The sequence below is a fragment of the Hemicordylus capensis genome, chromosome 6 (genome assembly GCF_027244095.1).
Source record: "Hemicordylus capensis ecotype Gifberg chromosome 6, rHemCap1.1.pri, whole genome shotgun sequence".
Taxonomy (NCBI): domain Eukaryota; kingdom Metazoa; phylum Chordata; class Lepidosauria; order Squamata; family Cordylidae; genus Hemicordylus; species Hemicordylus capensis.
The window spans coordinates 40,033,104-40,057,550 of NC_069662.1; the positions used below are offsets into that span (position 1 = coordinate 40,033,104).

Below are 24,447 nucleotides of genomic sequence, written 5' to 3' on the forward strand. Positions count from 1 at the left end.
TAGCTCCAGTACTGTTTGGGTGGAGATCTGATATCGCAAGCTTCCTCCTGTCTCAGAGTGTCAACATTGCACTGCCCAGGAATGTCCTGGCTAGGTGACAGGTCCAGGCAGAGCATGACAGCTTTTGGCACTGCGTTGCTAAACAGAACTGATGGTGGATATATCTTCTCCACATTTTGCTCCAGAAGCATTTCCGACTCTTATGGCTGGTTCCGAAAAGGAACTGAGGTAACTGCCCTTACTTTCCATATGTATGTCATTTCCATGGTGGGATTTTTCTTTTGTTTTCTTGTTTTAATTCGCAGAGGGTGGTGGTTTGGGTTTTTTTTTTAATGTTAGAGGCATTGAAACATCTATAAAGATCATTTAATTTTTAAATTCTTTTAAATTCTTTTATTTAATTATTTTTAGTTTAATTCTTTTTTGCTTCATGATCCATCTCTTCACCAGGTATGATTGCCACCCTATGCTTTGCTGCTAAGGCTCTAGCTGCAAGATCAGCAAAAAGTCAACTTTTTCCACCACAGAGATACAGAAAAGATGAACATTTCCCGCTCAGGTCAAATGAACTGAGGAGGGTTTTTTGTTTTGTTTTATCTTTTGGCTTTTTTATTTTATTTTAACATTTCTATCTTGCTCCAAGGAGCCCAGAGCAGTGTACATGTTATGATTATTCTCACTACACTCCTGTGAGGTAGGTATGATAAATAAGAGACTGGCCCAGAGTCACCCAGTGAGTTTAATGGCTGAATGGAGATTTGAATTCAGATCTCCATGGTCCAACATTCTAACCACTACACTATATGGCAGTTTCCTACGTCCCTATGTCTGTGACCAAAGCACTACAGAAGAAAGAAGGAGGACAAGAGCATTTCCATCTCTAGACTGACAGCAACGATACAGGCCTTAAGATTTGGAGCGTTCCGCATCTCATTTGATGACCTATTTCGGCTCATGGGAGACATGGAAACTAGGGAAAAGATCTGCTTAACTCTTACCTTTATCCCATGGCCAATTTCATCTAGACTGCTGAAGTTCAATGGTTTCCTGTAATAGGCCTCCAAGGGTTCAATGTGGTCTGGGTAGATGATCTTCTGGTAGTGCGGAAATTTCTTGCAAACAGCAAATGTCCCAATCTCTCGACGGGCCACTTTCTCGGTGTGCATCTCTACAACCTGCAGCAGAGAGAAAATCTTGAGGAGGGGCGGCCTTGTCTGGGGCACACCATGAGGCTGGGCCAGGAGCTGGTTTAACTGGAGACTCCAGTTAAACCAGCTCCACTAACTTCTCACCACTAACTAATAGAGCCTGCCCTACCATTAGGTTTGGCGAGGCAGACAATCCTGGGAGACAGCTGCAGGACAGCTTTGACAGAAATGGTCATTATGTATATATAATTTATAAATTATATATACGTTGTTTATAGATTATTCATAATTTATTTTTTATTTATAAATAATTGTCCTTGCTTATATAATTGCCAATCATTTAGTTTTGTTATGTTTGCACCAAAATGGGAGGCGCCATTTGGATACGCCAGCGTGGTGTAGTGGTTAGAGTGCTGGACTAGGACCGGGGAGACCCCAGTTCAAATCTCCATTCGGCCATGAAACTAGCTGGGTGACTCTGGGCCAGTCACTTCTCTCTCAGCCTAACCTACTTCACAGGGTTGTTGTGAAAGAGAAACTCTAGTATGTAGTACATCACTCTGGGCTCCTTGGAGGAAGAGCGGGTTATAAATGTAATAATAATAATAATAATAATTTTCCACTTCAGGAACCAAAACGTGTTGGGCTATTGGTTAATTGGGAAGGGGCTGTAGAGCAGTGGTACCAGATCCCTGGCTTTGCAGGGTCCCAGGTTCCGTCCCTGGCTTCCCCAAGTCAGGCTTGGAAAGACCCCTGTGCGAAACCCTGGACAGTTACTACCAGTCGGTGGGCTGATTAGGGTGATGCCATCTGCTGGCCCTGTAATTAAAAGTGAGGCCACGCCCACCCCGTTTCCACCACCTGCCATGCCACTCGAATATTCAGTTGGGCGGTGGACCATCTGAATGCTAGTGATCCATGTGATTAGGGATGGTTTTGATGTTCTGCCTCTATGTAAGTAGGCAAATCGGCAGCCATGCAGGGTATTCTGGAGGGAAGGGCCATTTGCTAAGTGGGAGGCGGAGGCTCAGCAGCAGCTTCGGTGAATGGAAGGGTGGGGACACGGCAGCTCCTCCTTCTTCCCCCACTCTCCAAGGTTGAAAGGTGGGGCGGGGGAAGAGCTTCTACCACTGACTTGCATCGTACCCTCCCCATTTGCCAAAGGGCTGCATGGGAGGGAGCAGCCACCCCATCACTGCCGCCTGCCCACCACCTCTCCCTCCCTCCCCGTTCAGATAAACTAGGCAGTGGGGACAGGCATGCGGCCAGTGGGTGAAACACCATGGAAGGTACTGTACTGGGCTCCCAATACTCCGTGGTGCTCCCCACAGCTCCCAGTGACTTGACACCACCCCTGATTTCTTTCCTTACAGAATTTGGCATAAAATTTTAAGTGTCTTTAAAAAAAAAAAATCACAGAAAACATGAAGCCCTGCTAGAGCAGGGTTACCCAGTCACAGATCCCCAGCTGTGTTGGGTAATGACACCCATAATCTCCAGCCTTTGGCCATTGTGGCTGGATTATGGGAGTTGTAGTCCATCTTGGGACTCAAGCTTGAGGACCCCTGAGCCTTTGTCCATTGTAGCTGGATGATGGGAGTTGTGGTCCAACAAGCTTGAGGACCCCTGAGCTAGAGAAAATAAAATAAACGGGGAAATGATTTTTTTAAAAAAACATTTCTATCCCACTCTTCCTCCAAGAAGCCCAGAATGGTGTACATGGTTATGTTTATCCTCACAACAGCCCTGTGAGGTAGGTTAGGCTGAGAGATATATGACTGGCCCAGAGTCCACCTAGTGAATTTCATGGCTGAATGGGGATTTGAACTCGGGTCTCCCCGGTCCTAGTCCAGCACTCTAACCAGTACACCATGCTGATGTAGCTTTCCTTTAAAAGTGTATCAGAAGAAAGAGCAAGAAAGGACTCTTTCCAAATGATTGTCCTCTTTATTACTGTTTTGTACATTATAATGCAGAGCCCCGGCATTCAGAGGCAGGGGGCACAGTATCAAATGCAGTCCTTAATGGTTCTCTGGTATTAATAAATTGAGTAGGTTCTTATTATAATACAAACTGTCTAGGGCTTTTGCCATAAAAAGGCAGGGGTATGACACCACTCTCTGCTTCCATAAGAATTATAGCCAAAACAGATCAATGCCCATTTTTAATATAACACTACAAGTTCAGGCTGTGTGACTCTAGCCTCGTTCTATCTTTACGTTCAAAACTGGTTCTGGGACAGAGTCCTAGCTCAAATTAACCTCTTCCTTTTTACCCCAATGAAGCAGGATATCCAATCTAAAGCATGCTTGACTGATGCCTGGCTAATCTCTTCTTGACATTAAGATCTAAGGGAAGATTCAAAGACCTCATACGTTTCTAGGCTACTTAATGACTCTTGGTATGGTAGGGATTTCCGCCCCTTTAATACTGAACCTAAACCTGCATATTTTGCAGGGGAAACCCATGGCTTCTTATAAGTTTTCACTGGAGAGGGCAAATGTTTTTCCTTATCTCTAGTCAACAACTCATTTTCATATCTCAAAAGGAAAAAGGAAAGGTTGTGCCGTCAAGTCAGCGTCAACTCCTGGAGACCACAGAGCCATCTGATTTTCTTTGGTAGAATACAGGAGGGGTTTACCATCGCCATCTCCTGTGCAGTATGAGATGATGCCTTTCAGCACCTTTCTATATCGCTGCTGCCCAATATAGGAGTTTCCAGTGAGGATTTGAACCAACAGCCTCCTGCTCTCTAGGCAGGTTGCTTCCCCACTGCGCCCTTATGCTCCCTGGTCATAAGGCACAGCTTCCAGAGGGAGCTTGACAGACTAGATAGCTCACTCTGCTGGACCCCTACTTCCAGTATGGCAGCTGCCATCTTCATTCTGTCATAATCACCCGTTCTATAACTGAGCACTGCAACAAGGAGGGGATTCAAGTTGCAGGAAATTGTCCATGACAAGTGGACATCAAGGCCTGTGTTTCCACATTAACAATATCTACACATTAGAACACACATTACACACATTAACAATATCTACTCGTGCGGAACACACTTCATACTGATATCAGAGCTGCTCCATCACAGTTGGTTTTAGGAAACAACTAAAGACACATCTCTTCAGTCAAGCTTTTTAGCTATTTGGTGGTTTTGATGCGTATTTTAATTTGACCTTTTTATGTTTTAACTGTTAAAATTTCTTGGTTTTATTGCTGTCAACTGCCTAGAGACTTGGGTAGTGGGTGGTATACAAATGAGAGAGAGAGAGAGAGAGAGAGAGAGAGAGAATATTTAGCCACAATGAGGGCTCAAGACCTCTGTGTGCCTGAGGCTGGGTACCCAATGCAACCCCTGCTTGTGTGTAGCATCCTCCCCCAATTCACTTCCTTTTTTAAAAAAAAGCAGGGTCACAGGAGGGCAACTTGCCACCCTATTGTCATGCAAATAATCTGCTGCCTGAGACATCCACCTCACCTTGTCTCATGGAAGGGTGCTCTCTATTTAGTAGGGAGCACTGTTCCTTCCAAGGTTTTCTGATGTCTGCTCAGTTAATTTTAGATCCCACTCACGTTGAATTGGGAAGGCCCCACTCTGAATGCATCTGTGCACACAGTGCCTTGATACTGCTGCCCAGAACAAAATTCATTCTGCACAGAGGTGGAAAAAATTTAGAAGGAACATTGGTAGGGAGAGAGCAGCAGCGTCTCCCCAGTGACTGCTGCTAAGGTCATCTTTGTGCATTTGTTTAGACTGTGACCCCCTTTGCGAGCGGGAACCATTTTCAGCAGCATACATATTTTTTAATGATGACGGTTTTGCACATAGTCAGAAGCAGGCACCCTGTCTGGTAGAGAGTGATCCGTAGGCACAGAAGAAAAAGCAAAATTTGCAACTTTTGACAAGGCGTCAGGAAACTCAAATTAATTAAGCACAATGTGAACTGTTACTCCTTGCAACTTCCCCGACACCATCTACACACTCCTCCCACAACTAAATGAAATTGGGCTAAAAGCAGCTTTTGTTCAGAGCTATCAAACTGGTGGGACAGCAGAGGTGATTAAAGTGTTCCATTCCATGGATGTTTCCTGATCCATTAGGCTTTCCTTACGGTATTATTCTCAGGGAAACAGGAAAGACATCAGGCAGCTCTCCAATCTTTTCAGTAACAGGAAGAGAGAACTTGTATCTGAGAACATCATGTATGCCGGGAAGGGGGAGGGAGGAAAAATCCCTTTGACTGACCCAGAGAGGTCGGCAGCGCAGGCGTGTGTCTGCTTTGGGGTTAGGGTTAGCAATAACCCAGAGGGGCTTGGAAAGAAGGTTGCCGTGTGTGTGTGCTCTCCAGCTGTTTCAGGGGCTTCTTTCCAAGATGGATGGCCACCATCCATCTTGGTCCTCTGGTGGTCCATCTATGCTGCTCATGGCAGTCCCACGGCTGCCTCCCATCGACAGTACAAGTGGGAGAGCTGTCTATCAGGCCAATTATGCATGCTCAGCATGTAAGAAGGATCTGGGATTAAACTTTGGCATTTTCCTTGCTGGGATGGGAAAGACTTCTGCCTTCTGCCTTGGGGAGCAGCTGACAGAACAGACAACAGAAGGTAGGCTCGGCAGTGTTTCCCAGTCACGGTGCTGTGGCACAATAGTATGCCATGGGACATTTGCCAGTGTGCCATGCTGACTCGCTCAGGTGCAGAAGGGAGGAGTTTTCTGCTTTTCCAGAGACTTACCAAGAATGAGCAATAGCAATAGCAATAGCACTTACATTTATATACCGCTCTATAGCCGGAGCTCTCTAAGCGGTTTACAATGATGTAGCATATTGCCCCCAACATTCTGGGTAATCATTTTACCGACCTCAGAAGGATGGAAGGCTGAGTCAACCTTGAGCCCCTGGTCAGGATTGAACTTGTAACCTTCTGGTTACAGGGCGGCAGTTTTACCACTGCGCCACCAGGGGCTCAAGAATGAGGCACCTCCTTCCCTTCCCGATGCTTACAGGAGTGAGACAGCTGCGAATGCTCGGAGTTTAAGCTCTAAACATTTGCAGCTGACTCGCTCCATATTTACCAGGTGGGTAAATAAAGAAAAAATTGTGCCATGGCTCTGCTGCTGCAAAACAAATTTACTCTTTGTTGAGGGGCAGGGGGGCGGGGAGAACCAGTGTGCCCCCATTAAAAAAAAAAACTAATTTAGGTGAACCTCAGGTTGGGGAGGGTTGGAAAACACTGGAGTAGGGACCAAAATGCTGGCCAAACATAAAGCAGTCACAGCTCACTAGGGGTTTAGCCCCAGAACCTATTTGAATACCAGAGTTCAGCCTAGGAGCACACAAAGCAACACAGAAGGAACCAGGGGTGTGCACAAAACTGGAAAACCCAGTTCGAGTTGAACCGGAATCGAGCCAAATCAGGTCCGGCCCGGTTTTGTGCACGTTGAGCTGGGCCCCAGTCTGGCTTGAGTCCGAACTGGTTGAGGCCTGGTTCGAGGTGGGAGGAGTGAAAAAATGTTTGTTTGTTTTTTAAAGAACTTACTGCCTCCAGCAGCTTCGGAGGTGCTGCTGCAGCCACAAGGCAGTCTCCAGCTGTCCACAACCACATGACTACTACTGGGCACTGAGGCAGTCTGAAGCACCCCTTTTTGAAGGTCCTCTGGGGCCTTCAGCAGCTACCCAACTATCCTGGCCTCTGATAATGGCCCCAGCGCGGTCCCATCTCTAGTCACACCCTAACCCGCAAGCGTGTCTTCCACATCTTACTTGTTGACTTCTCAAATGGGTTTCTTGCATACCTGTGTGATGGAGCAGACGTTGGCTTCCACCTTTCGGACTTCAGTGGCCTGCAAGTCCAACATTTTGAGGATGTCGCTGGCTAGGTTGCTGATCTGGCAGGCCACGCTGGCTAAAGACTGGGTTGCAAAAGCCATGGTTTCCTCCAGGGCTTTCCGTTTGTCTTGTGCCTAAAAGGTATTTCCAAAAACGGGAACATATCAGAACAGCAAAGGCACATCCTGAGGTGTCCTTCGCGGCTGCTCCCCAGGTATGAACAGTGGTGGCCGGTGCCAGCAGGGTGGAGGGTAGGGCTGGTGGGGGCAAACGGGACACAGCTGAGTCTCTCTCCCACTCACTGCCCACCCAATCCCAGCTGGGTGTTTCTCTCGCTTTTTGCCCTGTAACTGGAGCAGTGTGGACTGGTCATTCCCCAGGCAAAATGACCAGGTCATGTGCCTCCAGTTACAGCCAAGGTGGGGCGAAAAAAGGGATACGCAGCCAGGGCAGAGTGGGAGAGAGATGCTGCTGCACAGTCCATGTTGGAAGTTAAAGGACTTTGCGCTGTCTCTTTGCCTCAGACAGTGGAGGACAGATTAGTAAGTCAGAGGGCTAGAGAGTCAAGACATTGGTCATCCCTTCTCCACTGCTCTGATGCTATCCCTTTGAAATGTAGATTGCTACTCTTAGGGAATTCAACTTCCTCCTTCCTCTCTCTCTTCCCTACCTGGCCTCCTACCTTGCAACATGGCAAGCCCCTCTCCCTGCACCATGTGTTCAGAGAGGATGCAGAATCCATCTGCATCCAGCTAGATAGATAGATTAGAGATCCTAACTCCTCACTTTCCTATCTAGAATGGAGTTCCTTAATAAATGCCTTTTATATTGATTTGAAACTATGAATTGGCTCCAAGTTACTTTACTCTCAGCAAACACGCATGCCTAACTAAACTACCGCTGTGTTGTGCCTCTGTGCACTCTGCTATAATGAGAAAAGGATTCTCTCACCACAGAGAATTTCCAACAGTCCATTGGCCTCCTTCATGCTGGTTCATGCTAGCACCAGCAAGCCACCACTGGGCATGAAACATAACTTCTCTCTCATGCTCTATTAGAGAAGTACAACTTTACATGGCACGGCCCTGTCCTTGGTTTTCATTGTGACATTAGCCCTCTTCAGGCATTCAAAATCTGAGAACATTGCACCCAGATAAAGGGGGAAATGGGAAATCACCTCAATTTTTGTACACCCTTAGATTCCTCTGGTAGCCCCGAATCCAAGTCAAAAATAGTGAGAGTGTTTGAGTCAGCACTTTGTGCCTAACTCAAGAGTCACTCGCTGCAAGCCCATATGTAGAAAAGAGAAATGAATAGCAGCACACATACCCACATGATACAATTGACCAGAGGGATGGAAGGACGGGGCGGGCATAAACATTCTCTCTCCCTCTGGCTGCCTTTAACCCGATCTGGACAATTAGACGCTTTCCGTCCCAAAGGCTGGATAAGTCTTTTAGTTTGATGATGTCTCTTCCTTTGTCATGCAAAGCAGACAACCTTTTGGGGAGAACCTCAGATATGGCTGGGGGCAGGGAAACCTGGCGCCCTCAGGCCACGTCTTGGTTTGGGGCCAGGTCACAACTGATGGCAGGATATTGACAAAGAAAAAAGGTTGTGCCCATTCATGTATCCCTTGGAAAGATTAGGAACATAGGAAGCTGCCATATACTGAATCAGACTATAGGTCCATCTAGCTCAGTATTGTCTTCACAGACTGGCAGCAGCTTCTCCAAGGTTGCAGGCAGAAGTCTCTCTCAGTCCTTTCTTGGAGATGCCAGGGAGGGAACTTGGAAGCTAGATGCTCTTCCCAGAGCGGCTCCATCCCCTGAGGGGATATCTTACAGTGCTCACATGTGGTCTCCCATTCAAATGCAACCAGGGCAGACCCTGCTTAGCTAAGGGGACAAGTCATGCTTGCTACCACAAGACCAGCTCTCCTCTTGTAGACCAGCTCTCCTCTCATGAGAGGAGCAAGATTCGTGGGGAGCTGGGAAGGATTCCCACCACCTTACATTTCAATTAGCTCTTGAAGGTTTTTCTGCTGTAACCCCTGCAGAGTGTGTGTCTGTGTGTCTTGGCTCACTTGCCTGAATTACCAGGAGCCATTTGCTCTGTCAGCCCCTGCAGGGTGCCTGCTTTCTGTACATAAGTGATGATGGTCTGAAGTGCTTGGGGAGAGTAGGCAGGTGAAAGGTTCTACTTTGGGGGCAGGGGCAATGTTAGGTGGTATTGTGGCCCCTCTGATTCTGTGATTCCAGGGCTGGGTTGAGGTTCTTCCTTGTACCCCCTAGCAGGGTCCTGATGAGAATGTCTCTAGGCCTTTCTACATCATCAGAAATTCCTGAAGCCCAACCTCAGTTTGTACTAGGAGCCCAGGTTCCTGCAGTGGACAGCAGCGAATGTTAACAGAGAGAATGCCTTCTCATTATCCCCCACAATGCCACAGAGGGTTGTTGTTGTTGTTGTTTTAACTGTTAGTTGCTCTGGATGCCCCCATGTTGGGCAGGGAAGAGTGCGATGTCCAATTTTTAGTTAACAAAACTGAATTCCAGCACCACCCTTTCCATTTGCATTCAGAGCTGACCATACTTTAAGCAGCAGGGGAGCCTAGACTCTCACACTGTTCCCACATGCTAGGCACACCTTGTCCACACAGGAGCTTGCCCCAGGCAGCTGCCCCGTCTTTCTGCATGGCAAGGCTGGCCCCGATCCCGTAATGGTGCAACTCACCGCCTCATAGTTGCTCTCGCAGTAATCTGCCACTTGGAGCAGGTTCCTGTAATTGTCCTGCAGGACACCCCTTGCGCAGGGGATGGAGTTTTGCACCAGCTGCTGGAACTCAGACATGTCGCCGCTTTGCCGGTCTGGGCTCCCCACTTCCTCCTCAGTCGGCGCTGCCTCAGCACAGAGGTTTTGAACCTCACCGCTTTTGGCAACGCAAGTCCAGGCACAGGCTGGCTGGGGACTCTTTTATACTTGAGTTGTCTTCTGCGACAGAGCTGATCCCTCCCCTTCGCCTTGCCCAGAGAACTTCTTGTTGACGTCCTGAGATCTACTGCGGCTCTCGACTTGACAGTGTGTGTGAGAATCCCTTGGGCACCCCTCCACCTCTGGAGCGTGAACACCTCCATTCGACGCATGAGACTTGAAGGTTATGAGCTGTGTGGGAACAAAAGTGATACAAATTAATTGAGGAAATGTTGGGTGGGGGGAGGAACTGTTGAAAGAGGAAACCAGTATTTTTAGAACCTTACTCGGTCTCTGATTGTAGAGACCTTGGAAGCCGGGGAGGCTTCTACTACTAAGTCAGCTAGTGGATGCCTAGGTTAGCTTTTTAAGAGGTGGCAATTTTGCTCCAGCCACCTAATGGTGCCGTGGGGAAACTACTTGATTATCAAGCCAGAGGCTGCCGGTTCGAATCCCCACTGGTATACTATGGGAAACACCTATATTGGGCAGCAGCGATATAGGAAGATGCTGAACGGCATCATCTCATACTGCACAGGAGGAGGCAATGGTAACCCCCTCCTGTATTCTACCAAAGACAACCACAGGGCTCTGTGGTCGGCAGGAGTCGAAACCGACCCGACAGCACATTCTACCTTTTTAATTTTGCTCCAACATCGAGGAAGAGTTTGCCTCTTCCAAATTCCATTGTGAATATCTTGGAAAGAATGTAAACCAGGATGCTATATGGAGTCAAAAAGGGCTTAGGCAAAGGAGGGAGGTATTGCTTCCACAGTTAGGGCCTTTAGTTCCACTGAGACATTACTTTTCTGAAGAATTAAAATAGGGGTTCTATATAGCACTTAATATAACACTGTATTATTCAGCAATGCCTGTCCCTATCTATAGCCAGGAGCCTTATGTATTGCTTATTCAGAAGTTAATCTCATTCAGCAAAGCTATTTTAAGAGAGAGGAAATCAATAATTAAAATCTTCCCTACCCCCATGGGAACAAGAACGGAGAGTGTGCAGAGGATACGGGCAGCCCAGTGGGGCCAAGGCGGAAGGAGCCACACGCTGCCCGCCTGCCTCCCTCCCTTCGTGGCTGCCAATCAGCTGTAGAGTGTAGACTCATCACCCCCTTTACCGGTGACAACATAGGCTAATGACATCATCACCCTGCATCACACACTGGGCAGTGACATCAGTGGACTACAACGGGTAGGGAGGCGGTCCGTCTGTGGTCAAGCAGGAGTCAGGGAACTAGGCAGGCAGGCAGGCGGAGGCTAGCGGTGGTGGTGGGAGCTGCCAAAATATCTAGCTATGGGTCACCACGAGCATCGCTGTGCTAGTGTAACTGACATTAAGGATCAAAACAATGGTGCATCAGCTGGTAACCTCCAGGCTTGACTATTGCAATGCGCTCTACGTGGGGCTGCCTTTGTGCGTAGTTTGGAAACTTCACTTAGTTCAAAATGTGGCAGCCATACTGGTCTCTGGGGTAGAGAGACCATATTATGCCTGTTTCAAAACAGAGAGCGCCTTCTTCTATTTGATCTCCATCGCGCATTGAGGTCATCTGGTGAGGTCCGTCTCCAGTTACCACCAGTACGTCTGGTGGCGACTCAGAGCCGGGCCTTCTCTGTAGCTGCTCCTGGCCTATGGAATGTACTCCCAGAAGATATCCGCAGTTTAGGCTTGCTGTCGGCCTTTAAGAGAGCCCTAAAAACTTACTTGATTGGCCTAGCCTTCCGAGGTTTTTAAATTGTTATTAAGTATTTTAATTGGTTTTAACAGGTTCTGAATAGTTTTTAAATTGTTTTATATTGTTTTAAGCAGTGAGTTTTAAATTGTGTTTGTTTTTATGTTTTGTAAACTTGTTGTGCACCACCCAGAGCCTTTGGATGGGGCAGTCTAAAAATGTAATAAATAAATAAAATAATAAAATTCAGACGACTACGACTACAACTACTATTTATATACCGCTTTTCAACCAAGTTCCAAAGTGGTTTGCATAGAAAATAAAGAATAAATAAATAAGATGGTTCCCTATCCTAAAAGGGCTCATAACCTAAAGACAAAACAACAGCCACTGGAGGGATGCTGCAATGGGGCCAATTGCCCTCCCTTTCTAAATATAATAGAATCACCACTTTGAAAGGTGCCTCTTTGCTCAGTTGGCAGGGGTTAAGAGAGATCATTCAATGGCCAATTAACAGGCTATTCATCAGTAATCCCACTGCTCTGCTCAACAGGCAGCAATATTGGGGCAAGTAGAATGCTTTTAATTAAAGGCACACATGTCTGAAAAGCTTCATTGTGCTTTGCCAGTCCACACAGGATAGGTTGCCACTGCAACTGTGTTTAAATCTCTCTCTTTCAAAAACGGGACGGAAGGGGGGGAAACAGGACAACTCAAATACTGGAATGTAACAGTTTGGCAACTATGTTGTTTGGACTCTCCGTAAACAGTGGCAAAGACTAAACTGCATACAAGCAATAAAAGGGAGCAAGTTGTCCAAGATTTGCGAGGATTGGATCTGTGGTGGATAAAGAGTAACCTCTTTAGGACTCTTCGTTATGGAGGCTGTTTTTGACATGTTTGGTTGGAGAGACATTGCTGGTCAATCAGAACAGGTGCTATGCCATTGTGGGATGTTCCCCTCCTACATATCCAACAAACTTCCTGTGCTCAGTAAGACTGCTTCTTGGTGCACATGGGTCTCTGCACATGGTTGCATCTGCTAGGTTAGGGCACATGCCTCCAAACATCCTCTCATCTAACTTCAACCATCATAACATAGAATGTTTTAGAATGCATGTGCTTGACCACTGGGCTAAAACCCCATCCCCACAGCAATTATGAATGCAGAACCAAGACGAATTAAGAATTCTGACTAGTTCAATCAGATTTAAAGTGTAGTCTCACAAAGCTGTTACTGTACAACATGTGTGTAGAGCTATTAGTACGCCCAGTGCATTAGTGTGTCCAGAATCTAGGCATGGCGCCATACTTACCAACAGCATTTACAATGTACAACAAGAGATAGGCAAACAGGGATGGGGGGAGGGACCAGCAATTAACACATAGCATCCTATTCTAAGCTGAGCTGTAGTCTCCATCAAAGCAAGGAGTCAGGAGCAACACAGACTCTGAGGGCAAAGGAGTTAGCACCTTGGCTAGCTCCAAGCAGGAACACAAGAACCAGGATTGGCAACATAAAAGGGATGTTGTTCCAGTGCATTCTTGGAACAGCCTGCCAGTTTTATGGCTGCTGCTCAGGCAGAGTGAATTGGCCCCACTCCTTCCCTAGGGAATTACATGGCATTGTTTCATAAAATTAATAAATATTTTTAGAAACAAAGATCTCCATAGAAAAATATACCAGTGGAAAAATTTCCATTACATCCATTTTTAATACCCGAGGCCTGGGGGTGGACATCGAACATGGTTCCCTCAGAACCATCATCTGTCACCTGTCCGACTGGAAAGAGCCAAGAACAGCAAACCATCAAATTACCCAGTGAGGAGATACCCCCGAGGGACCAAAAGAATCTAGTGCTACTTCTCCCTGGCTAATAAGGCACATTTCTGAGGGGAATATTGGAAGAGGCAAAGCAGCAACATGTAAGGCCTGGTGGACAAACATCTTACAGCATCATTCCTTCAGAGTCTTCATTAGTCACCAATGACATACCTTTTAAAAAAACAAACTTATATTTTCCTCTTTCCCGCCCCATTCTGTTTTTTCTTTGGTATCATGTCTATGAAATTGCAACACATCAGGAAGAGATCATATCAGTTGTTTTGTTTTAATATCTGTATAGCACTTAGAAACACTAGGTGCTTTAATAATTATAATAATAATAATTATTATTATTATTATTTATTAGCTGCAATCCCACTGCTCTAAAAACATTGTGTGCTTTCACCCTAAGTTGAAGGCCAAACGACATGTGACCTTTAATGCACTCTTAGTCCTGATAGACTTTGTTTTTCTTTAGCCAATAGCAGCTAGATTGGGGGCTCCCACGGATCAGGACCATGGCATGGAGCAGGGAGTTTAAACCTCCCCTCTACCTCAGCCCCAATCTGGCCACTATTTACTTCAGGAAAAAAAGCTCCCATCGACAACAATGGGACCCCATTCCGTCATGATCCGAGTAATTAACTTCCCTACTATTTACAGCAGCAACCAGTTTTTTCATGGAGCATCATTTAGAAAGTATGCCACACATTGGAGTAAGCGGGTGGGGGAGAAGTAGTTTCAGTGGAAGGGCTAACCAATGGGGCAAAGTGCAACAAGAGGTGAAAAAGGGCTTTAAAAGGTCTTTGAAAGTACAACATCCTTTATGTATGGTCCATGATAATTTTGACAAGCACACATACTGTACATAGCCATTCAGCAAGTGAACTACTTTCTCTTTAACAGTACTGGTTTCAACTATCAGCTTGTGTTAGAACAGGCACCACAAGGACAATCCCATGTCTAAACTAAAGGGGCCAAGGCAATGCAGTGGGCCCGCTATTTCCCCTGAGATGCAAATACATATACATGTTTTATAATCTATATTACTGAAGCAGATAACAAACACAGCTGTTGGTATAATCTGGAAACAGTTAAAGCCAAGTCTTTGCCCACAAATCCGATAAACATCTCTCATAGAATTAATTGTCTTAAGCACATTTAGGCTGCAAATCTAAGCACACGTTGTTGGGAATCAGGCTCCTTGAATGTAGTGGGATTTACTTCTGAGTAAACATGCACAGGATTGAGTCGTTACGGTAGCCCTGCTTAAACATTGTTATATGTTTGTACGGGTGTCTGTACACATGTACATGTTTTTGTGTGGATGACTGTACCTATATTCATTTTAACAGAATACAGTGTACTGCTGTACCTGTGCTCACCATAATGTGTGGACAACTGTACATCCATACAAATTAAACTAAAATCCAAATGTGTGTTCACTGTACAAATTAAATCTGAACATGTGTTCACCGTACACAGATTGTATGTGCATTGAACATTATGAGGCTGTTCTCACGTGCAGTCTAACTCAGACTAGGGAAGCCCAGCCTGGGTTAGGCTACATATGAGAACTGCCGGGATCAGGCCTGATCCCAGCTTTTTAGCCAGGGTTAAAGGCGCCAGCACACCATTAACCCTGGTTCCCTGATTGTGTGTAAGCTCGGACTGCTTCCAGCCCAGGTGCACACAGAGTTGGGTGCCTAGAGCGCCTCTCTCCTGGGGGAATCCTGCAATGCACTACACTTGGTGCGCCGTACATTGTGGGATGCCCGGAGGCTGGAATGTGTCATCCTGGCCTCCAGAGCTGCACACTGCTCGTCTGAGAGAGCAGATCTGCGCTCCCAGCAACATGCGTCTGCTTGTCTGTGGGGGAAGGTAAGGTTTGCACAGCCTTCCTCCACCCACCCACTTCCCCGCCTGCCCGGTCGTGTGAATAACCTTTATGTCTCAATAGGCCTAGAGTATTTCCCAGTTGTCATTAAATGATAAATTAATGCCCAAGTATGGATTCCTTTTCTTGGAGATACTCTGGATGTTAAATCCCTGATGAGACAGGAGATACACTCCTTGGACCAGGGCAGAGCACGCACATGCATGCGCGCGCACACACATCCCTCTTGACAACCATCCAGCTCTGCTCACATTAAGCCACTAAGTAACTTTAGGAGGCTAACTCCTACAGAATGACCTGCCAGTGTGTGCACACAAACACAATTTGAATTTGACCTTGGTATAGGTAAGCATGAAACTATGCTCAATTTCTAAAAAAGCGGGGACCAGGGCTCATATCGGCCTCAACACTATGCCCTCCTGACCTGGAAGTTCTGCTTTATAGTTGTGTAGAGAAAGGGAAACACGATCTGGCTATGATCAGAGGTCACAGCCTCTAAACTATTACTAAAAATATCCCTGGAGTCAATTGTGGCAGTGAAAACAGATTTGGGAGCAGAATAGACTTTGCAATTACTCTAAAATTCAAGCCTCGACAAATTTTCTTTGGATCTTGGAGCCAGCCCCCAAATGTAGGAGCCAGACACTTGACCAGATTAGCAGACTTAGTGACACACATTTAGAGGGGAAGGTTAAATGGGGTTTTCTTTATCCCCTTACTGTTTTTTCAGACAACAGGCTTTACAGTAAGTTTACTGCGAGGTTTTATTGTGAGTTCGAAGTTGCCCAAAAAAACTGACGCAAAAAGTGGATCCCCCCCCTCCCAGATATAAATCAGGCTACACACTAACACAGGGATCCCTGGGCAGCCGGATCGACCACCCACACAATGGCTGGCTCCGTGATGGAGACGGCGGGGGGGTGGGGGGAGTGGAGGCCGCACGGCCCTCGCAAGCCCCAGTATGCCCTGCACGAGCCCCAGTATGCCCTGCGGGAGACCCCCGGAGCCGAAGGTGTGCAGCAAACCTGCTTTTTACCAGGGGTTCTCGAGCGGGTTACCCGCTCAAGAACCACCGGGCTTGGCTGCGAGCCCGGTGGTTCTTACGGTCAACAAAAATTGGGCTAGCCTCTGCTAGCCCGATTTTTGTTGATCGTGAGAATCGCCCCATCAATTGCATCTCTTCCATTACTATGGGACCATGGGGACTCAAGAGTTCTGGAGGTCTAATGCTACAGGCACTTGAACGGAAATGCTCGTCTGCAGTTTGGGTGGATCTATTGATCTACTTTTTAAAATGTACCATCTGCTGTCGTCTCTCTCCTTCTGTGCTTACCCTGGGCTTTGAGGTTAATTCTCAACACCTGACCAGTTTTAAACTGCTGAGTCCATTATCAGATTAAGGACAGAAGACAATCAGTTCCAAAGCAGGCCATCACCTAAAACCAACGACATCTCTTCACCAAGAAGTGGACACTGAAGAAAACATCACCCCAGCAACTCGCGCAGATGTATCGCTAAAACACCTTGGAACTTTGGAGGGGAAAACACACCGAAAGAGGTAGGTATCTTTCCATTAACAGGCCAGGATTGTTTGTGATGGAGAATATGGCTTAAGCATGAAATAGGCTACTCTACACACATTGATTTGGAAGTTCCATTCTTTTCAAAGGAATTCACAAGTTAGCATGTTACACCCTTGTATCCCAAAGTGTGATAATTTGCAGATCGCCTAGTGGAGTGAATATAAAGGACTGCAGATGTGGAAATTATGGGGATAAATCAACCATTGGTCCCGTGGCTCCAAAATTCTAGGGCAAAAAGGAGATTTTTTTGTCCTCTTTAAGGGTTTTCCGGAGCAGCATGGTGCCTCTTGCCTGGACATTACATGCCGTTCTACCTATCTCTCCCTCACACTCTTTTTTCTTTGTTTTTCAAATACCAAAAGCTGCCTCAGGAGGCTGAAGGGCGTGCTTAACCCCCACCCCCACCCCACCAATTGTTTTTTCACTAAAGGTCCCCCCAGTGGCTTTTCTACAGAAACTTGTACATAAGATATAGATACTTGTATATTTTCCTCTGGGTAAGGGGAAAGCAGCTAGGGGGCATTTTGTGTTGAAAAACAGTCCGACATGAAAGGGCTAAGTAGCCTTCTCCCCCACTGGTTCTCTGATTAAGCTCGCAGCTTCCCAAGACGGCTTAAATTAAAAAAAAAAAAAACTTGGGAGAATATATACATAACTGCATATAAGATCTAGTTTTACCTTAAAGCTTGTGTGCTGCAACCAGAGAGAGGGAAAGTTTGAGGAGCAACTTTTCACTTAATTGCGGGGGAGAGATATGGGTGGTTCAGTAAAATGAGGGGGGACTCCTCAAATGCTTGGCAAAAGGAATCTCCACCCCTAGCTTCAACCAAAACAAAAATTTGCACAAATTTAACTTTTGGCAAAATGTCCGAATTTTAGTTTTTCAGTTTTGAAAAATGTCAAGTTGCACTTCTGAAATTCGACTTTAAGGGATACCTTGGGGGTGGGGGGAAGCACTCAATCTTAAGTTCCACTTAGTAATTTTAAGTAACTATTCAACGCTCATAATTAGGAACGTAGACAAAAATTCAAGGATATGTTTCACAGCCTGAATGTCCACATAAGATTTTTGTCAGAGCTTCAATTTGCTGGCTTGGTGCATCTAAGCCATATGACGGAAATGATGGATTCTGGGCAGGCTACGGAAATCACTGCTAACGGCATGGCATATTAGGCTGCCTGGAAGACAGTGTAAGGCTATTTGAAGGACAGCTTTGACAATGTAAGGCTAAAATGCTGTGCCCAGCAACTTGGGAGCTTTTCATGCTGATCCACCCACTATGCATGCAAATTCCAATATAGTAAAACAGAAACGGGGAAGTATCTTAAATTATTCTTTGACCTAGAGATGCTTGGAGGTTGGGGCATCATTTCACAGTAGGTGAAGGAACTGAAACCCTACAACACAGGAAGTCACATTCTGCATATTTGTTCTGAACCATTTTGAAAGTTTATGCCTTGCACTTAGAAGGACCTAACTAGATGAGAAATGCATGGTCTCATTTCTGTCTCTTTACACTTTTTAAAAAAGTTGCCACAGGGATCGTGATCCAGGGTAAGGACTATTGTGTGGGAAGGGGGCTTAATCCGCTGGTGCAGTTCTTCCAATAAAAATTATCCACTCCCAGCATACACATAAGGGGCTCTTTGCCCTGATAGAGAGACACCTCACCCTGGTATCTCAGGTGGAGGCAATGGCCAGGAGTGCTTTCTATCAATCAGCTCCGGCTGATTCGACAGCTGCGCCCATTCCTTGAAGAGGATGACCTCAAAACAGTGGTGCATCAGCTGGTAACCTCCCGGCTTGACTACTGCAATGCGCTCTACATGGGGCTGCCTTGGTACGTAGTTGGGAAACTTCAGTTAGTTCAAAATGCGGCAGTCAGATTGGTCTCTGAGGCAACCCGGAGAGACCATATTATGCCTGTTTTGAAACAGTTACACTGGCTGCTGATATGTTTCTGGGCAAAATACAAAGTGCTGGTTATTACCTTTAAAGCCAAAATACAAAGTGCTGGTTATTACCTTTAATGGCTTAGGTCCAAATTATCTTAGAGTGCCTTCTTCTACATGATCCCCACTGAACATTAAGGTCATCTGAAGAGGTCTGTCTCCAGTTACCCCTGGTTTGTCTGGTGGCGACTCAGAGGCAGGCCTTCTCAGTAGCTGCCCTAGGGCTGTGGAATGCACTCCCAGTAGAAATCCGTAAGAATTCATTGCTGGTCTTCAGGACAGCCCTTAAAACCTATCTGTTTGGCCTGGCTTTCTAGGGTTTTTAATTTGCTGTAAATTGTTTTTAACTGCTGTAAATATTTAGCCTGGTTCTCCAGGGTTTTTAACTGTTTTAATTGTTAATTAGTTTTATGCTGTTTTTATAGTTTTGTTTTTAATTATTAATTGATTTTAATTGGTTTTTTTATGTAAACCACCCTTAGCCATTTTTGGAAAGGCAGTATATAAATCAAATAAATAAATAAGCAAGCAAGCTATTTGAACCCATTCTTCTCTGGGACAAATGGCAACTTTGAAGGGGGATTTTTGTTTGAGAAAACGGTAGAGAAAAGGATTAAATCTCCCTCCCAATCCAAATTGGGGTTTCCCACAGCTGCTATTCTTTAAAAAAAAAATAAAAAATTAAAGAGATGGAAATGTGATAAATGATAGCGCATTTCTTGTCTCATGTAGTGTGGCACTGAGATGACAAATATTAGACCATATTACAATATTATTTAGACCGTAAACTTGTAGACAGGATCTTATTGTTAATCTTGTGTGTGTACAACACTTTAAGTGCTTGAATAATAAACATTTAATAACAATTATATAGTATTATTAGACAGATCCTACCAGACCAGTTGCATTTGATTCATTAGATACAAACTTAGCATAAGTAGTTCCAGACTGCTGAACAGGATAACAGAAGCTGGAGCAAGTATGGAAAAACAGTATTGTAATTATAAGAGAACAGTGACTGGTGAATGGTAACCTTCCAGTTAGTGGTTGGGGGAGAGGGCAGAGAAGGGTCTGCATTTGCTCTCTATACTCCATCTTCCTTTTCTTCCTTCTACTTTGCAGCGGTCAGCTCTGCTCACCCTGGCCAGCTTGCCCCTGCACCATCCCTGGCTTGCTCGTCAGCTCTGTTGCTTGCCCCCGTGCCATTTCCCACACTCCTCGCTTGCTCCCTGCTATCCCTAACCTTCCACCCCACCCATGGGCTCGCTCAGGCAGGCTTGGAGTTGCTCCATTGGAGCATCTGAGGAGTTGCTCCCTTGGAGCATCTGAGGAGCGCCAGGCTCCTACTGCTCCTGCATTGCCTGCCCGCCTATCAGCTGCTTTGTGGGTGGGCCTAAGGCAGCGTGCACTTTAGAGGCTTTGGCTCTGGCCCCTCCTCCATTCCTGCTGCACTTTCCTTGCCACTTGGCTCGCCTCCGCGCCAGCACACAGAGCTCCTGGCTGCAGAGTGTCTAGGCAGCGGCAGTCGGGGGCGGGGGAGACTGAACCCTTTTCAATGGGCCTGTGTTCATGGGTCATGTTGGAACACTGGTAGCTCCGCCCTGATGTACAAGGTACCAGCAAAGCCTGGTGGGCCCCACCGTTACTCCACATGAACTTATACACTGCTGCTGCAGCTGTGCATTTTAGAGGACTCACATTTTTATTTATTTATTTTATTTATTTATTACATTTATATCCCGCTCTACCTCCAAGGAGCCCAGAGCGGTGTACTACATACTTGAGTTTCTCCTCACAACAACCCTGTGAAGTAGGTGAGGCTGAGAGAGAAGTGACTGGCCCAGAGTCACCCAGCTAGTATTATGGCTGAATGGGGATTTGAACTCGGGTCTCCCCGGTCCTAGTCCAGCACTCTAACCACTACACCATGCTGGTGCTCTCACATGTTGGTGGTTCTCATAGAACATTGGTTCTCAACCCTGAATTCCTAGATGGTTTTGGACTACAAATCCCATCATCCCCAGAAATGTGACTAATCTAACATCTGGGGACCCAAGGGTGAGAACCCCTGCTCTAAGAGAAGCTCACTACCCACTACTGATCTTTATTGTGGAGACCCAGTGTGGTCAGAGTGCTGGAGTGGGACGGGGAGACTAGGATTCAGATTCCCCACTAAGTCATGAAGTCCACTGGGTGACCTTGGGCCAGTCATTCCCTCTGCGCAAGTTAACTCACAGGTTTGCTGAGGATGAAATGTGGGGAAGGAAGTGCAGCCTATATTATCTTGAGCTCCTTTGGAGAAGGATGGGATAAAAGCATAATACTTAAAAAAATAAAGGCTCATTGATTGCAGAGCCCTTTTATAACCTTCTGTGGAACCCAATTTGAAAGTCATTGTTCTAGGGTCGTTTGCCAACAGTAATTGCTTTTGTGTTAATTTTAGCATCTTAAAGTATCCAGAGAGCGCCAAATAACCAAGCACATTGCTATGCATAATTGTCATTTGTTGCCTTAGATTAAAACCTTTTTAAGAGATTAAAAATAGATCTTTTAAAGGATCTGTCAAAATATTAAATATTAAAAACCTATCAAAACAACTTTTTAAAAGCTTAAAACAATTTTGCATCAACCTGCAAAATCCACAGAACAGATTAGTTCCAATGAGCCCCTGGTGGCGCAGTGGTAAAACTGCCGCCCTGTAACCAGAAGGTTACAAGTTTGATCCTGACCAGGGGCTCAAGGTTGACTCAGCCTTCCATCCTTCCGAGGTCGGTAAAATGAGCACCCAGAATGTTGGGGGCAATATGCTAAAAATCATTGTAAACCGCTTAGAGAGCTCCGGCTATAGAGCGGTATATAAATGTAAGTGCTATTGCTATTATACATCTTATTCTAATATATCTTCACATCAGTCTACCAAACTGGTCTTTTCTGCCTTTGGCAGCTGTTAGGCAGATAGAATCACTTCTTGGGTGATTGCCTATCTTTTTCCTTTGATAAATATCTGACCAATAGTTCATTGACCAATAAAACCTTGCAGCTAACCCAGGAGATAATCACATGTCATCAAAACTTCCATTACATCTGCACTCAGACACCATAGTATCAAAACCTCTGCTGTTTCCATGACCCACCAAAACCACTGAAGGTACTGGAAGCCTTACTAAGGTTCGATTGAATCATGAAACCTTTAAGAACTCTGTGCTTTAACTCAACAGTTCCAACCCATATGCAGAAGTGTATAGGTCTGCTTTCCTAGGTATACTGGGTTGGAAAAGACCACACCTTGCAATGGGATAAAACATGAACAGTCTCATATAGATCTTCTCATATGCACAAGATGCTTTTGCTCATGGTGCAGACTTCTGGTACTCCTCTGGTTCACGGGCTTGGGACTTTTAAAGCTAGCTTTTGCAACTATGAGGGGTTGCATTCACTGGACTGGGGCAAATGTATCTAGATAAGTTGGGATCATTGGGGCAGGGGTGCGGGGGTGGGGTTTACACCTATATATAACTATGCCGCTATATTCTAAGATCTTTGCCATCCTGTAGTCCATAGGATGCATTCAGTAAATAAATACAACAAGAGAAGAAAAGTATGGAAGACCAACGTGCTTGATCTAATCCACACAACCATTTTATACAATGTTTACTGTTTTTCATACTAAAAGCATTGTAGTACCTGTATAGTTAAAGTGGACAGGGGAAGCATTCTGAAGAAAAGAAGCAAAATTCCTCAGAGGAAAAAATCTAGTGTGGCAAAGTTCTTTGACTATTTCCAAAATGTCAAATGTTTTTTGAGAAAAGTTATATTTATTTAGAAATATTCAAAATCTTCTTACTGATCTGTATTGACTAGACTTAAAGTCTTAACTGAAACTAAATATAGTTATCAATATCTACATCATTTTTGAGTACACAAAAGCTGTCACAATCCAGACTTTATATAGTATGTCATGAACATCAGATGAAAGTCCTTTTGGACAGCTTATCTGGGGACTTGAAAGAATTATTTCTTGGGTTCCTCAACAACATAAAATCATGACATTTCCCCCCCTCAAGGCTTTCCTAAGATTGAATAAGGAACCCTAATCTTCACATGGCAGTGTCTTAATAAGATTCAGTTCACCATGTATTCATGCGCTTGCACTGAATTCCGTATAAATTCAATTTCAAGTATGTCTTGAACACTGAAACCAGAGTCATGTGTTCACACAAGCAGCTCAGAATGGACTAACTAACCAGAAATCGCTGAAGGGTAACCTTTGCCTGCAGTTGCCAAGGGTTGAAATCAATGATTGTACCGAGAGGCTTTCAGCTCTGGGCAAACAAGAACCTAAATTTCAACCTGGTTTTATTCAGTGACCTTGGAGAAGCTGCTAAAACCATCCGCCTGCAAGTTCAGAGGTCTACAAAATGCAGCTGAGGCTTACCTTCCACACAGGGGCATGCTGAGGCTTAATTAATTAGAGATAATAAAGTGCTTTGGATCTCATGGATGGAAAAAGTGCAACTTCTTAACGTCTGCCTGGAAATAGCAACAAGGTTAGCAAAATGTCTCCAATATCAGAAGCAGGTCAACATCACTTGAAAAAGAATTATCCCCACCCTCAGAAGTCAGGAAGCATAGCTGGTAGTTTCCCCCCAGCAGATTTGAAACAGTAAAGGGATATCATTCTAACACCTATTCATAGGTAAATACTCAGGCAATTTTCCAGCAACACAGACTCCTTAAACTGGTAAATAGTCTTGGAGCACTTGTAATTCATGGAAAGATTACTTTATTCACATTATGTTTGAGATCTATATATTAATCTGTTTTTCCACTGAAAAAGCTCTCCCAGCAGAGATGTGGGGTAAGAAATTTTCAATGGAAAAATGTCAAAAATTGAGCATTTTCCAGAATATTTCCCCCATGAAAAATTTTCCATTTCAAAAATTTATACTTGGCTATTTGAGCTTTAAATATATAGTGAGAGAAAATTAATATGGTAGAGGTGGAGTTTTTTAAACTGTACAAATAAGTCAAACATCATGCCAAATTAAACCACAGTCTATTTAAGGCATCAGGAAAATCTTTTTTGGTAGGTTTTAAAAATGTGATTTTTATGCAAATAATGGGGAACATTTTCTGGAAAAGACATATCGGATATGGGATGCAGCCACGTTATGCACGTATCCCATATGGTTCCTGTGCTACTGGAGCAGAGCAAGACTGAAATCACGTGGCAGAAGCTCCCATACGCCAATGGTAATGTTTGTTTCAGCCTACATGCAGGACTCAGTTTCAACCCCTCAGCCTGTCAAAGTGCAGCTCCTGAACAGATGCACTGCATCCTTGGTCATGTGCAGAGTGCCTCCTCACATTCTCAAATCTGGCATTAGAGGTCAGGATAACCTGATAGGGTAGCTTGGATCTCAGTCTTGATAATTCTCTTTTTAAAACATGGGTTATCTGAACAGCAAATTATATGATAAACCCATTCCTGGACTGTACCACCAGGATTGCAGGTAAGGCATCATTATCTTGGAATGCTCTCCATCCACAAATCTCTACAGACA

At 45.2% G+C, this 24,447-nt stretch overlaps 1 protein-coding gene across 8 annotated transcripts in view; it reads right to left on the minus strand.

Annotated features, from left to right (window-relative positions):
- ABI3 (ABI family member 3) overlaps positions 1-24,447 on the minus strand; it is a 57,406-nt gene that overhangs the window by 13,796 nt on the left and 19,163 nt on the right. For 6 of the 8 annotated variants that reach the window (XM_053261795.1, XM_053261788.1, XM_053261794.1 and 3 more), the window contains 3 exons: positions 9,707-10,135; positions 6,940-7,107; positions 999-1,175 (listed from right to left, as the gene is read on the minus strand). In XM_053261795.1, coding sequence (XP_053117770.1) covers positions 999-1,175; positions 6,940-7,107; positions 9,707-9,823 — 462 coding nt within the window. In that variant the 5' untranslated portion in view covers positions 9,824-10,135. Of the gene's footprint in view, positions 1-998; positions 1,176-6,939; positions 7,108-9,706; positions 10,136-23,318; positions 23,414-24,447 lie in introns of those variants that run through there. The other 2 variants (XM_053261789.1, XM_053261796.1) reach the window with 2 other exon arrangements.